The sequence below is a fragment of the Scardinius erythrophthalmus genome (genome assembly GCF_964197995.2).
Source record: "Scardinius erythrophthalmus genome assembly, chromosome: 13".
NCBI lineage: Eukaryota > Metazoa > Chordata > Actinopteri > Cypriniformes > Leuciscidae > Scardinius > Scardinius erythrophthalmus.
In genome coordinates, this window is record NC_138233.1 from 37,663,351 (window position 1) to 37,677,259 (window position 13,909).

Below are 13,909 nucleotides of genomic sequence, written 5' to 3' on the forward strand. Positions count from 1 at the left end.
AACTTCTTGGAATGCGGACAATTTAAGAGGTAATTTGTGCAACTCAAAATCACATCTAATCAAAAATTCCAAGCCACCTACTTTCTGAGATTTCACACATTTGATCTGTATTGCTTGGAAACACAACGTCATAAAAACGAGCCAGACAATACTTTTTTTTTTTCGCACGTTTACTGGGTAGAAATGGCAAAACATGAAGTGCTGCATGCATATATTGAATATAAAATGATTTTTGCGTCATCGGAGGATTTTTTCCAGACAAAAAAAATACATAAATCTCTCCTCTCAGGAGGATATGAGGGAGGAAAGCACGGTAATTTGAAAATACTACAGGTTTTCTACTGATACAAAGCTTAATGCTAAATCCTGAAGTACCCCTTTAATCAGTGATGTGGGGAAGGGTGCAGAACCTAGATCTATTGTTTTGCACTTTTTTTAGTGGTAGAGGCAGAGGATGGTGCGGCAACTCCAGTAAAAACACGGGCTCTGAGGTCTTGCGCCCATGATCTCTACACGTCCAGCTCCAGAGGCCATACTGGAACTTGTGCACTGCTCGTGTAAAAAAAACAGATTGTGTTAAGGGTAGATGCACATGTAAACTGCACGAGCTGCCATGTACAAACCTCTGTCGTCACTAGGGCACATGTGTGCATGTATGAACACGTGTGGAGTGGTGTGTGTGTGTGTGTTGGCTACTCCTGCAGAAGTAAATGCGTGATATGTTTATGTACATTATAACTCTGCTCTGTTTGATAGCCTATGTTCTTGTATGTATGACCTATGTCAGATGTAACTGGTAATTAAATATGTCTTAAACATCAACAGGTTCAGGTTTGCCTTGATTTTTTTTTGCCTTGAACGTTTGCACGGTCTGAGGTAATTATCCGGCAACATACAGTGGAGCTGTAGCCTATGTGAGTTGGACGAAGTGTTACCGTTAGAATGGAATGTTTACACCAAATCAAATATGTAATCGCATGATGCTAGCTACTGCTAGTTAAACAGCTGAAACTACCCTACTTAAACCTTGTGTGGTGTTCATATTTTTGTTACTCAGCCAGTGTTCATGGGTGCTGACCTGCTGCATGTTTGGGTTTTTAATTCAACACAATCAAAAATTATGTTAAAATACTCAACAGATGTTTACTTCATCCCAATTACAAGCAATATAAACAGCATATATGGTTAATATTTTCTCTTTACCTTTGTTAGATCACATTAAAGAATTGCAACCCTGTGCGGGAACGGCAGGGGTAGAAACAAAACTCACTCTTGCACTCACACTCTCTCTCACACACACACACACACACACACACACACACACACACACACACACACACACACACACACACACACACACACACACACACACACACACACACACACACACACACACACACACACACACACACACACACGTGGTTTACGGGGACTATATAGACGTAATGGTTTTTCTAATGTACAAACTGTATATCCCCCCCCCCCCCACACACTAAACCTACCCATCACAGAAAACTTTTGGCATTTTTTTTAATTTAAAAAAACATCACATTTAGTACCGGTATGTTTTTTTAAGCCGTTTGGTTTATAAGGACACATATGTCCTCATAAACCATGTTTACGTTGTAATACCATGTCATTACATTTGTGTCCTCATAAACCATATACAAGAACACACAAACACACCGAACACCATACTAAGGGTTAAAACGACACTAACGAAACGCTTACATACGTTTGAACTTCAAACGTATGTAAGCGTCTTTGAACAACACCGTGTACAAAACAAACATTTTATATAGATATCATATTCTGACTGAATGAATACTTATCGTACAATCACAGAAAGAATGTCCCGCATCTGCTGCTGCTCGTGTCCGATAGCTGTGTGTGACAGCTGTTCTAAATAAGCTACATCTGATTGGTTAATAAAAATCCTATGTCAGTATCTTGCCGCACTATTGGCTCGACCGATATAGTAGGCAACCGCGTTTGCCTGCATATTTACGGATCGTGCAATATGATTTCGGGAGAAAATGTGCAATAAATGGGAGTGGCAACACTTTTCATATCGTTGAGAATAAAACAACCGTCCCAACTTTACAAATCCAGGTTCTCCCTTCATGGGGATCATTCATTTCGAAAAGTAAAGCAGATACGGACCCTCGGCCCACCGTCTAAACATATTGGAACTTACAATAACAGAAACTAAGCTTTGATCAGGCGTTTGTCATGCTCATTAATATCCGCCCAGACTAACGTTACGTGATATAACTTAGCAGTTTCTCATCGAGAGACAGAGAGATATTTATTCCTGATACATTTTTTGTTCCATAGGTGCTTGTGTGGGAAATGCGAGGCAATGTTTACAGCTGAGGAAAGTCAGTGTTACAGGGAGGTGGATGCATACTGGGCCTTAGTGGAAAATGCCAAACTTCCATGGTTGCAGTTAGTGTTACTACAGTAAAGCCATGGTGAATGTTGCTGATCTGTGGACACTGGATAGTTCGTTCATTCATTGCACAATGTTTATTCCTGGTTTCCACGTCAGCGCTGTTTGATCCGTTAATAACGGAGAAATGTGAATATTTCTCACTAGATCTCGCAGCGATGTTATTACTTCAGTGGCGAATTCAAATGCTTTATTTACTGGATCTCGCAGTTACAGTGTTGCTTGATCAGGCTCGCGCTGCACTGGTCCAAACTGATAAACGGTCCACACAAACACAATAAAGAGTAGCTCAGTTTCGTTCCGCTTACATTGCGTTTGCCATTTGATGTTGTGCTCGCGCCTACATCCGGCGGGAGAACCCGAAGATGCGTGCACTGAAGGAACCGCACCAGCTCTGAGTCTCACCCGGTTCTTACTTCGGTATCCCATGTTGAACTCCATCATATCGCCGGGACGATAATCCTCCGATCTGAAGTGAACGCTACACACGACCGCGTTTTCCGAAGCCGACGCGGAAGAGAAATCCCGTCTCTTCACCTGCACAAACCGCACCCAGGCACGAAAGATAGCACCGTCCTTTTTCTTGTTAGGAAACCGGTGGACTCGATGTGTTGACAGGCTGGAGTTTTTGCAAGCTCCACAAACACATACATTTACCATGACGATGATAAATTGAAATACAAGAACTACTGAAAACACACTGACTCACGACCGCTCTTACTGAATACCAACCTACTCTGCACTGAGCTGCGGTCTACCTCGTGTGACGTAAAATGACGCGATGTTGAAAAAAAGCGGTTTGTACTTTATCTACTAAATTGGTGTCCTTATGTCGTTTTAAAACATTTTAAATCCTGCATTATCTTTTCATATGGTATTTTCATACACGGTTATATATTCATTTAGATTTTTTTTTTACCTGCAAGATGCTCTTTAAGAAAACACAAGGGTTAATTTGGTTGTAAACTTTACATTGAAGTGTGATTGATCAATGAGACCCTTTGATTACAGTGTTATTATTGAAGTATAATTTGTAAACCTGTATTAATCTAGAAGCAGAAGCAGATTTAACTGTGATTTTCTGCTGTAATAAACAGTTTAACTGGTAAGATCCTCAGAGGAGAAGTTGTGCAGACAGTACATAATGATGGAAAGACAGTCTCAGTGAAGGATGTCCTGAATCTGCACAGATTTTTTTTAGTTACAGGATCAGAGAATGACACTGTTCCTCTGTCATAGTCCAGCTGAACTCTCACACGCTGAAGCTTCTGCTTAACAGTGAAGACAGTGAGGCGTTGCTTTGGGGAATATGAGATGTATTTGCTGTCCGTGTACCCTACAAACCAGATATTAGACTTAGAGAAATCCTTTCCCTTCCTTTGGTTTGATGCTGTTGTTAATCCAAGACTCCAGTGTGTATTGTCTCCAACCTCCACATCCCAGCAGTGTGTTCCTGAGTTAAAGCCCTCAGATCCCAGGACACATGGATAAATGTCAAACCTCTCTGGATTACCAGGAAGTGTTTTATCTCCATCACTGTTCAACACACTGGTCAGATCAGCAGAGAGTGTGAGACGACGATGTGCTGTGTTTGGATCCAGAGTCAACGGAGCTGCAAAGAGAATAACATCAGATTACAGGATGAGATATGATGTGTTAGAAATGTAAATGTAAAAAAATATATATTTTGTTAAAAGAGATCATAAATCATGCTATCATAATAATGGTCTCTCAGTTACTGTCAGAATGGATTGAGGCTTCAGGTTTAATATCAGTATTCAATAAACACTATTGTATCCTAATATATAAACATAAACCATGAGGAATAGACTTTATTATGAGTTCGCTGAATGATCTGATGATTTTCTGAAATACAGTTTACATTCACTTGGTAATTCAAGTGATTATTAAATATATTTCTAGCAAATGTTGATGTTGTGTGTGTTTATATGTGAACTATCTTCTGCACTGGTGTCAAATCTGCTGAGACTCACTGTGTTGGACAGTTTCCAGCATCTTCTTCCAGACTCTGAACGGCAGGTTACCCAGATAACGTGACACATGAATCAAAGCTCCAGAACTCATCCGTGGATCCGGCTGTGAGATCTGGACTCTGAGGAACATTCAGGAGTCAGAACTGCAGTGAATTTGAGTTCAGATCCACTGAGAGAAGAGATACGAGCAGCTCACTTACCTTTCCATTGAGGCCTTAAAGTTCTGGAAAATATAGAGTTTGAAAACATTTTAATATCTTATCAAACACTCTCATTGTCAATGAGTCTCTCGATACAAGTTGTTTAATGCACAAAGAATGAAGCCAGATTGATTTGTCACCTTTAGAAACGAGACGTCATTGTCTTTCATCATCTCCTCCATGTCTCTGATTGTGTGTGAAAGAGCTGAGATGTGTGTGTTCATCTCCTCCAGCTTCTCCTTCATCCTCTGCTTCTTCTGCTCCTCTTCCTCTCTCAGTGCAGTGATTGTAGCTTCTTCTTCGTCTCTGAGGAACTGATGAAGCTTCTCAAACTCTTCTTTAATCTGACGCTCTGTGTGCTCAGCTTGAGACTGAAATCAAATCACATTCACTTCAATCATCTCAATTAACACAGATCTCGGATACCCGACATATAACGGATCCAGAAGCAGAAGCTGCTCGTCATTTACAGAAATAATCAACTGGAATTCATTATATTAAATATATCAATTCATAACGGTATAAAGTGATCCTCCAGCTGTAATGAAAATGACTCTTGATTCTGTTTCCTCACATTGATGTGTTGAGCTGTTTCCTCAAACTCTCCTTTCTTCTTTTCATTCTGTTGAAGTTTCTGTTGTAAGGACTTCAGTGCTGTATTGAGCTCCTCCTAGAATTGAACAAAAATACATTAAACACCAGATTACAGTGAAGATAAGAAAATACAGTGATATGATCATACAATTCTGTGCAAAAGTTTTGACCCCCACCCTGATTTCTTCTGTTTTTGTGTAAATCTCATACTAAATTGATTCAGAAATTAAAACTTACCATAAAACAAAGGCAGCCTGAGTGAACACAAAGTACAGTTTGTAAATGACAATGTTATTTACTGAAGCAAAAAAGTTATCCATAACTGGGCCTGCATGATCATGTATTTGGCCCCATAGTTACTAATTCCTCAAATCTCTGAAACTGTATTTATAATGTTGTTCAGCTGGACTAAACACAGCCAGTCCTGATCACTGCAGCCCTGTTCAATCAAATAAACACTTAAATAGGACTTTTTCAACAGCATGAAGTTAAAAGGTTAAAAGGTCTTAAACAGTAACACACTATTGACAAAGGTGAAAGAAACTCCAGGAATAATGATGAAGACGGTGATTGAAACACATCCGTCTGTGATGGATTATAAAGCTATTTCAAAGGCTCTTGGACTCAAAGAACCACAGCGAGAGCCATTATATCCAAATGGAGAAAACTCGACACAGTAGCAAACCTTCCCAGAAGTGGCTCAAAGTCACCAAAGGGCCAAGAACAACATCATAGGAACTGAATTTTCTTATTTTCTATCAGAAAATGCTAAAGCACAATATCCCATCTTTAGTCTGCAAACTGAAGCTCAAGCAACAAGACAATGACTCAAAGAATAGTGAGTAAATCCACCTCTGAATGGCTCAAAAAAGCACAATTACAGTTTTGGAGTGGCCTTGTCAAAGGCCTGACTTGAAATCAATTGAGATGATGTGGCAGGACCTTAAACAGGGAGTTCATGCTTGAAAACCCTCCAATGAGGCTGAACTAAAGTTGTCCGCTCAATTGTGCTCTTTTTTTGCAAAATAATGATATCTATGAAAAAGGCCCCACTATTTAGTAAGAGACACATATAAACATAAGAAATCAGGATGGGCAAATACTTTCACAGCACAGTAAATGTCATATAAAGTTGAGTAAAATGACATTGAAATAGTAATGCATGAATGTGATGATATCTATGTTTATGACTAATTATTGTTCTTTATATGTGAAACAAGAAACATTTGTCTTACCTTATATAATGAAACCACTTCACTGATGAGTCTGAATTTATGATTGTCATGTTTTTGTGAATTAATACACACTAAACACACCGGCTGTTTGTCCTCCAGACAGAAGAGTTTGAGTTTCTCACTGTGTAAACTGCAGATCTCCTCAGATCCTGATGAACGTTTCTCATTTCTCTCCTTCAGGAACGACTCACACAAGTTTTTTAATGCCAGATTGAATGGAGGTTCATCTCTTGAGGATCTCCTCCTGCAGACAGGACACTCCTGAGTTTTCTTAGTTTTCCAGAACTGTTGTAGACACTCTTTACAAATACTGTGACTACAGGACAGAAGAACAGGAGTCTTGAAGATTTCATAGCAAACAGGACAAATATAATCATCTTCAGCTGCTGAAGCCATTTTCACTGTTTGAGTCTCGCAAACTAAACTCTACTTTCACTTTCTGAACGACGGTTTTCAAAAATGAATCACAATGAGGATCAAAGATCTGCTGTCTGTTCAGAAATGAACATCACAAAAATCCTCCTGTAAAGTTTTTCTCTTTGTTCTCCATTGATTGCTTATTCTTTATTGCTTTTGTTGAGACAAAGTCGGTGTGACAGAAATGAGAAATAACAAGTCAGTCTCTTCCTGGTTAGTGTTGTAAGAAGAGTTTATGATCACCTTTGGGTGTGTACAAACCGGGCAAACAGGAACGTCAGGATTTCTTCAGGTAAAATGTATTCAAAATGGACCTGCATTGAAATGTTAAAAAATAATGCTGTAAAACTTTGAATAAAACACAAAAGAACAAATACAATACAAAAATATCAGTTAAACAATCCCAAAATGCGTATACATGTTTTATTTATTGCTCTTTATTTGTCAGAGAGTTTCTCCTGGGGCTCGTTCTTCGTACGTTGCTTAAAACATCCGAGATCAAATTACACATCCAAGATGATATCATCGTGTTAATCATGATCTGGCTAATTAGGTTCTTCGAACACACCTGCCGGATATGATTAGTATCGCTGGATTGAGTTAGTGAGATAATTGCGCGTTCATGCGCTGGTTAAAAGGGGATATGTATCGATACTAGAAACATTGATCAGCAACGCTGCTATTGGCTGCTCAGCGTGGCCAAAGAGCGCGCTCAGTTTTTCTCCTCAGCAGAGCAAGAACTAATAGTCGAAGTTTATTCGGAGTTTTAATGTTTAATCAAAACGCCAGGGAACACCTCAAAGTCTGCAAAAGCCAGGAGAGAGGGCTGGCAAAAAGTAGCAAACAATTTAAATCCGTTAGAAGTGGCCATGTTAGATGTTTTTATCACTTATTAGCCTATATTTTTGTATTTTAATAATTGCATAATTACTTTGTTCATTGTAATGTCAGAGTCACCACACTAGAACATGGGAACAAATAAAAGTGAAGTACAAAAATATTCTACATAATGGTAATTTTTAGTTAAATTATAGTCTCTTTTATAAAAGCAACTGTTAAATAAATTGTGTTCTGTTTATAAAAGCAACCAAGAAATCAAAAAGCAAAAAAATAGAAAAGATCTTAAAATATTTTTTGCTGCATTAAATTAAGGCCGTATAGTCATTTCAACTGTTAAATCTTGAGTAATGATGAATTGCTTTGACTTGTGAAAGTGAAAACTGATAAACTTATGTTAATGTAAAAATATTTTGCCATGAGTTATTGATCACATTTTTCCCGAGTGTAGTTCATTGTAATGTCATTGTGTTTTCCTCTTTTGTGCACTTTTACATAATACACCAACACTTGTATCTGTTCCCAAGAAAGTGGTGGCTGAAATATGTGCAGTAAGTGGACATTTTCTAACTTTCCAAAGGAAAGAAAGTAGGTATAAGACTTTGTAATGTCTATTTGTTTCCATTGCACTGGACAGTGAAGAAACCCTCTCAGATAACTGTCATATGGAGGAACTAGCCTACCTGCAAGTGCATAAATAACTTTACTTAATTTATACTTGCTATGTATGCTTTATGGCTGCAATATAAGTTGCAGGATTCCACATCTACAGAAAGGCCTACAGAAGAGTCTGCACAGACAGAGGACACATAGGCCTACAGGTGGGCAGTGTATAGACAACTTTTCCTTTTTATTTGTTGCATGAGGCATGTGTCTAATATCTCTTGTTGCAGGCACTTGACCACTGGCTTTTCTTTACAAAGAACAATTGAAATAAAACTCAAGGAGCTAAGCATATTTGTCTTTTATTAAACATTTAATGAAAAGTGTTTTTTTTTTTTTTTTGGCAGTGTTGTGTAATATGGCACATGCAACAATGTCACAGGCCCTGTCAGGTGTGCAACCCTCAAGAGTTTTCAGACACTGACATCTTCCCTTTAGTTAGCCAAAGTTCATTTCATTGTGTGCCCTTGTCCTGGCTAGAGCTGCATTGTAACTGGTTTGGGTCAGGGAATGGGGTCATAAAACACCTGTCTGCAGGAACATGTCATAGGGGCTGTTTACACCTGGCCACTTCATGCGTTTTCTCAGATGGGATAGCTATCCGATCGTGAAAAGACCAGATGTAAATGCATCCGAAACACATTCTAGACGGATTTGAATCCGATCGCTCAAACCACTTCAGGAGGAGATCTGGGCCGCATTCCAGACGAAACTGGACAAGTGTAAATGCATCTGGTTGTTGAAACCACATATGTAAATTGTACTACTCCCAAAAATGCTAAAAAAATAAACGTGTGAGAGCGTGTTATAGGCTATATGTCATGTTATTGCCAGACATGACGACGCTACTGGAACACGCATCACCACAGATGAGAAGCTGAGCATATATTCATTAAGCCAACGCGCAAACTATCGCAAATCAAAGTGAAAGTAAGTCGCAGACGCTTAACACACAATCATCATCATTAAAAGTAAAGAAACAAAATGATCTTACCAGGGTTGTTGCCGCTCTCTCTTATAGCGATCTTCGCCCGTGACGTCACGACGCGGTTACGTGCGCTCTGGTTGGCAGAAGAAAAGTAATAGATCGCTGCGCAGCGCAAACACAGAAGAAAAATGGTTGTATCGTGCTGTGTGATCGGCAAGATCGGGTACTGTACTGTGTGTATCATCTGTGTACAAACCCTTATAAATTAAGGGCAAATTATTGTATTTTCAATCATACATTTTTACGTATATGTTAACCAATGTTATAATACAGGGCCTGAAGTTAACTTTTTTGACCACCAGCCACTGTGACTTTTTACCAGCCAGTTTTTTTTTGTTTGTTTTTTGGCCTCATAAAAGGTGAAAAAAAGAAATTGCACAAACATTTGTTCTTTAACTTGTAAGAATACACATTTAAGTGCTGTCAAGTTATTAACTAGATCCATACAAGTAATAAAAACTCTTAGAATACAGATATAGACCTAGTGCAGCTCATATGTAAACAAATCACACGCGGCTGTGTTGATGGCTGGGCAGCTGTTAGTTACAGCGTTCAGGAACCGTTAAGCAGAACTAAATTAATATTGTTATTACTGGTAAAGTTACCGGGTAGGCTACCGGACATTTTCTCACCGGGTCCCAACTCCCAACATCTGTGCAACTGTCATTGTACTGTAGCCTATGTCAGCGTTGCATTATCTCATCTCACCAACAGTTTAATACTTAACTCACACATTCAAACGTAGTCAGAGAAGGGCCTCATCTTTCTCTCCCCTGGTTTTATAAAAGCTTAATTATATCTCCTTTTAGCTTCTTCGGACAAAGAATTAACATATGCTGACAAAACACAGGTAGACTGCTGCGACATGCGATATGTTTTGGTTCTTTCTGCCAACCAGTTCGCGCCCACGCCCATATCGTGACGTCACATTTGACTCCGGCGAACATCGCTATTGCGGCCTTTGATTTTCAAATTTTAGCTGATGATCAATAAAATGCACCTCATATCTGTTGCTTTCGGTGACGTGCACTCCATTAAATCTGCATATAGCGCGAGAATTGAAGATCGGATTTAAATCCGTTTCGCAAAAACACATTTATGTGAAACAATCCAACTCTATATTTCAAATGCATACAATGAATAGGATTTTGATGCAAGATGAAAAATTGATGCTGAAAATTGGACAAGTCAGAACGGTCGCATGCCTTGACCAAACAGGTTAACAATCCTCACATAAACCCATAAAAAACAACAACTCCCATATCATTTTTACCTGTGCCCTTCCTGTCTAACAGGGAGGACATATACAGAAATTGAATAAAGTTATCAAACAGTCTGCGCTGCATTAATTATAAATTATATATAGACTAATCCTTATTAAAGTTACAAAAGTTCTTCAGTCAAGAGCAGTGAGTTTTTTCTCTGTTCCCTTTGTTTTTGATTAACTTTAACGACAGAGATAATTAGTGGCTACTGTGTACTGTCCCTTTAAGACCAGCCGCTGTTGACAGAGACGCGGATCTCACACGCGCCTCATTCTCTCACGAGTCATAACTCTTCACGTTCATCTGAAGACTGCTCTTATGTTATGAAGATACTCGACAAAAAGACATTTTGCCATAATTGTGTGTGTTATTGTTCGTTCAAGCACGAAAGAGAACTCTATTCTGGGCTGTCTTGTGCGCACGCACGATATTAGCACGAGTCTTTCTGTATGTCATGGTCAGGACGTTCACAGGCAGCAAGCTCTTTTTTTCTTGTCACGCATGAATGGTTTAAAAACATTTGCATGAATAAGACAAGGGGGCAGGGTTTCATAAAACATTGACGCTTCCCCAGGCGCCGCCATTGATTAGCAGACCATCTCCTGCTGTTAGCATTCCATTGACTCCCATTCATTTTGGCGTCACTTTGACAGCGAATAACTTTACATCTGAGGCGTTTAAAGACTCCATTTGTCCATTATTTATTTCTAAAGAAACACGAGAATGTATAAAAGGCTCCATTACCTTGTATCTTACGTTATGGCCCCGTAGAAGCAGTTTTTGTAAAAATAGGCTAAAGATTGCGTCATAACCACGCGACTGTCGCACAGTAGAGAGATTACCGTATGGACAGGAGGAGAAGCTTGCGGGCAATCGGGGGGATGTGGAGGCAAAAATGACAAAATAATTAATCAGAATACTTAGTGTGACCGTATGACGATCATTAACTTACACTAGTAAGGCCCATAGCCTACTCAAGACCCCAAATTTTCAAGCCTCCCCAAACAGGCTTTCCACTAAAGGAAAAGGACGAGCAGAGACAAAACCACAGATTACAATTTTATTTATCAATTAGTTACTAAAAACACCTTGAGCTCAACATCAATGATAAAAACCACTTTAATCAATATGAATGAATCAGCCCAATGGGCTTCGTCTTAGTCGGTTCACATGGGCCGGCCACCCATAAACTGGCCAAACACACACAAAAAGAAAAATGTACAAACAAAAGAGCAATTCACAAAAAGATAAACTAATCTGGTTTCTTTCTTCGGTGTTATGTCCTTGCATAAAACATTTCACTGCTCAAATAATAAAACAAAATACAAATCAAACACTTCAAACCAACCAAAACCAAAAATACATTAATTTAAACCCACTCAACACCCACCAAATAAACCAAAGTCAAAAAGGACAAAAGAACAAATAAACCACAATTAATCAGCTCTGTAATGGAGCAGTATCAATGTAAAGCAAGACAAAGAAATGATACAACCAACCCAAAATAACAAAATAAACAAAATGAATAAATTGGTTAATAAACAAACCTAATAATAATACAATAAAGCAAACAAAATTTCAATTCAATTATATTGCACACACTCTTAAACAAAATACAGACCACGAATAGACACAAATCAATGAAATTACGCCAGCGAAGTGAGCGAACACCAGGTGGCGCCAGAATCACAGACCACGGGTTTGCAGCACATCCAACGTGAGCGTTGCACAGGCAATAGAACACGTTCAATGCAATCGTGAGCGTTCGTCAATGCAATCGCGAGCGTGCAATCAATCATCCCGCGTCCCAAACTGGAAACGCTATTTAAGCCGCAGCAAAGCAGCAGCTGGCAACTTCAGGAAAACAAATAGACATTTTCGTTTGCTTTCTTCTCCCTCCCCACTCCTTTCAGATTTGTAATCGAACAAACAGGGTAAGGGAAAAAGTGGCTTTGGTCTATATAGCTAATTTTGCCCTTCATGACGACTGTGAGGGGGGTGAATTTTTTTATAACTCATCCGTTTAAATTATTACGGATTCCCGCTGCAGTGGTCATTAGTCATCATTAGCCGTTTGTCTGCTGTCTGTTAGCCGTCACGTTACCTCAGCTCATTGTCTGACTGTAAAAATAAATAAATTCGGGAGTGACGCGCTACCAAAATGGCGACGGTCGGCCACGCCCACTTTAGGCTTCAAAAACGGTTTTCAGAAACCTACGGGTGACGTCACGGACACTACGTCCATATTTTTTTACGGTCTATGGCAGAGACCTAAGGCTTGTTCGACTTGAACCATAGACAGTATATAAACTGGACACAGCGACCCCATAGGTTTCAACGGAGAAAAGTGAAGTCTATTAGAAGCACTAGGTGTGTTCGACATCGGCTGCGGCTGGATGCAACCGATCGGCGAGAGTAGCCGCGTGCAGGCGGGGAGGAGCTGCAAACGGAGACGTGAAGTCGGACACTTTCTGGTTCCCGTAGTCATAGATAGTGACCGCTCACGTGGTGTTTGCATACTTTACCACAGCTGCAGTGAAATAAATGCAATATTTGCCAAATAATGCACAGATGTTTCAGAGACATTTTCATTCAATACTTAATGTAGCCTACTGCTTCATCCAGCGTCTGTTAGAACAAGAATAAAGTTCAACATAAGCTACTATCAATGAAGTGGAGTCTACGTTTTTTAAGCAGTTTTAATTTGATAAACATGACACAATATAACATGACAACGACATGAAAAGAGTGTTCACTGTTATTATAAACTGATTTGAGAGCTTTAGAGGAACTAAAGGTTTTCGAATAAAAACGAAACACACGTGATCGTTGTCATGCAGTGAATCCAGCCAATCGTGGAACAGCTGTGTCGTCATCAGCCCTCCTGCAGCCCAGTGCAGCCGCTCTTGAAAAGCTGCGCTGGCTGAGTTCTCCGGCTACTCTCAAATCGCTCTCGCGGTACTTTGATGGCATACGTCACAGTCACGTGGCGTCGGCGCTGTATCAAGTCGGACAAAATTTCTAACCGGCATGCACTGCTTTAAGTCAGCCGCCGATCGGTCTGCGCAGAGCTGCATGAAGTCGAACAAGCCTACTCTCTTCCTGATGGCTGAGCGACTGCGCAGACTCAAACTGAGCTTGACGACGTAGATGTGACGTGAGCAACCCGTCTGTCTTCTAGTAGCTGTGCCAAGATCAATCTGAATCATTCCCTTCCGAAACTTGCAGAGACGGAGAGTGTGAGTAGGAGCTGTCCATGATCTT

General features: G+C 39.7%; 1 protein-coding gene across 1 annotated transcript; it reads right to left on the reverse strand.

Annotated features, from left to right (window-relative positions):
- Positions 1-435: 435 nt before the first annotated feature.
- Positions 436-6,871, reverse strand: LOC308700503 (E3 ubiquitin-protein ligase TRIM35-like; the record flags this gene model as incomplete). Its single annotated transcript, XM_081382135.1, has 8 exons — positions 436-549; positions 2,858-2,989; positions 3,658-4,064; positions 4,447-4,565; positions 4,647-4,669; positions 4,787-5,017; positions 5,221-5,316; positions 6,476-6,871. 8 exons carry the CDS (start codon positions 6,869-6,871, stop codon positions 436-438), a joined length of 1,518 nt encoding a protein of 505 aa, XP_081238261.1.
- Between the last annotated feature and the right edge of the window lie 7,038 nt (positions 6,872-13,909).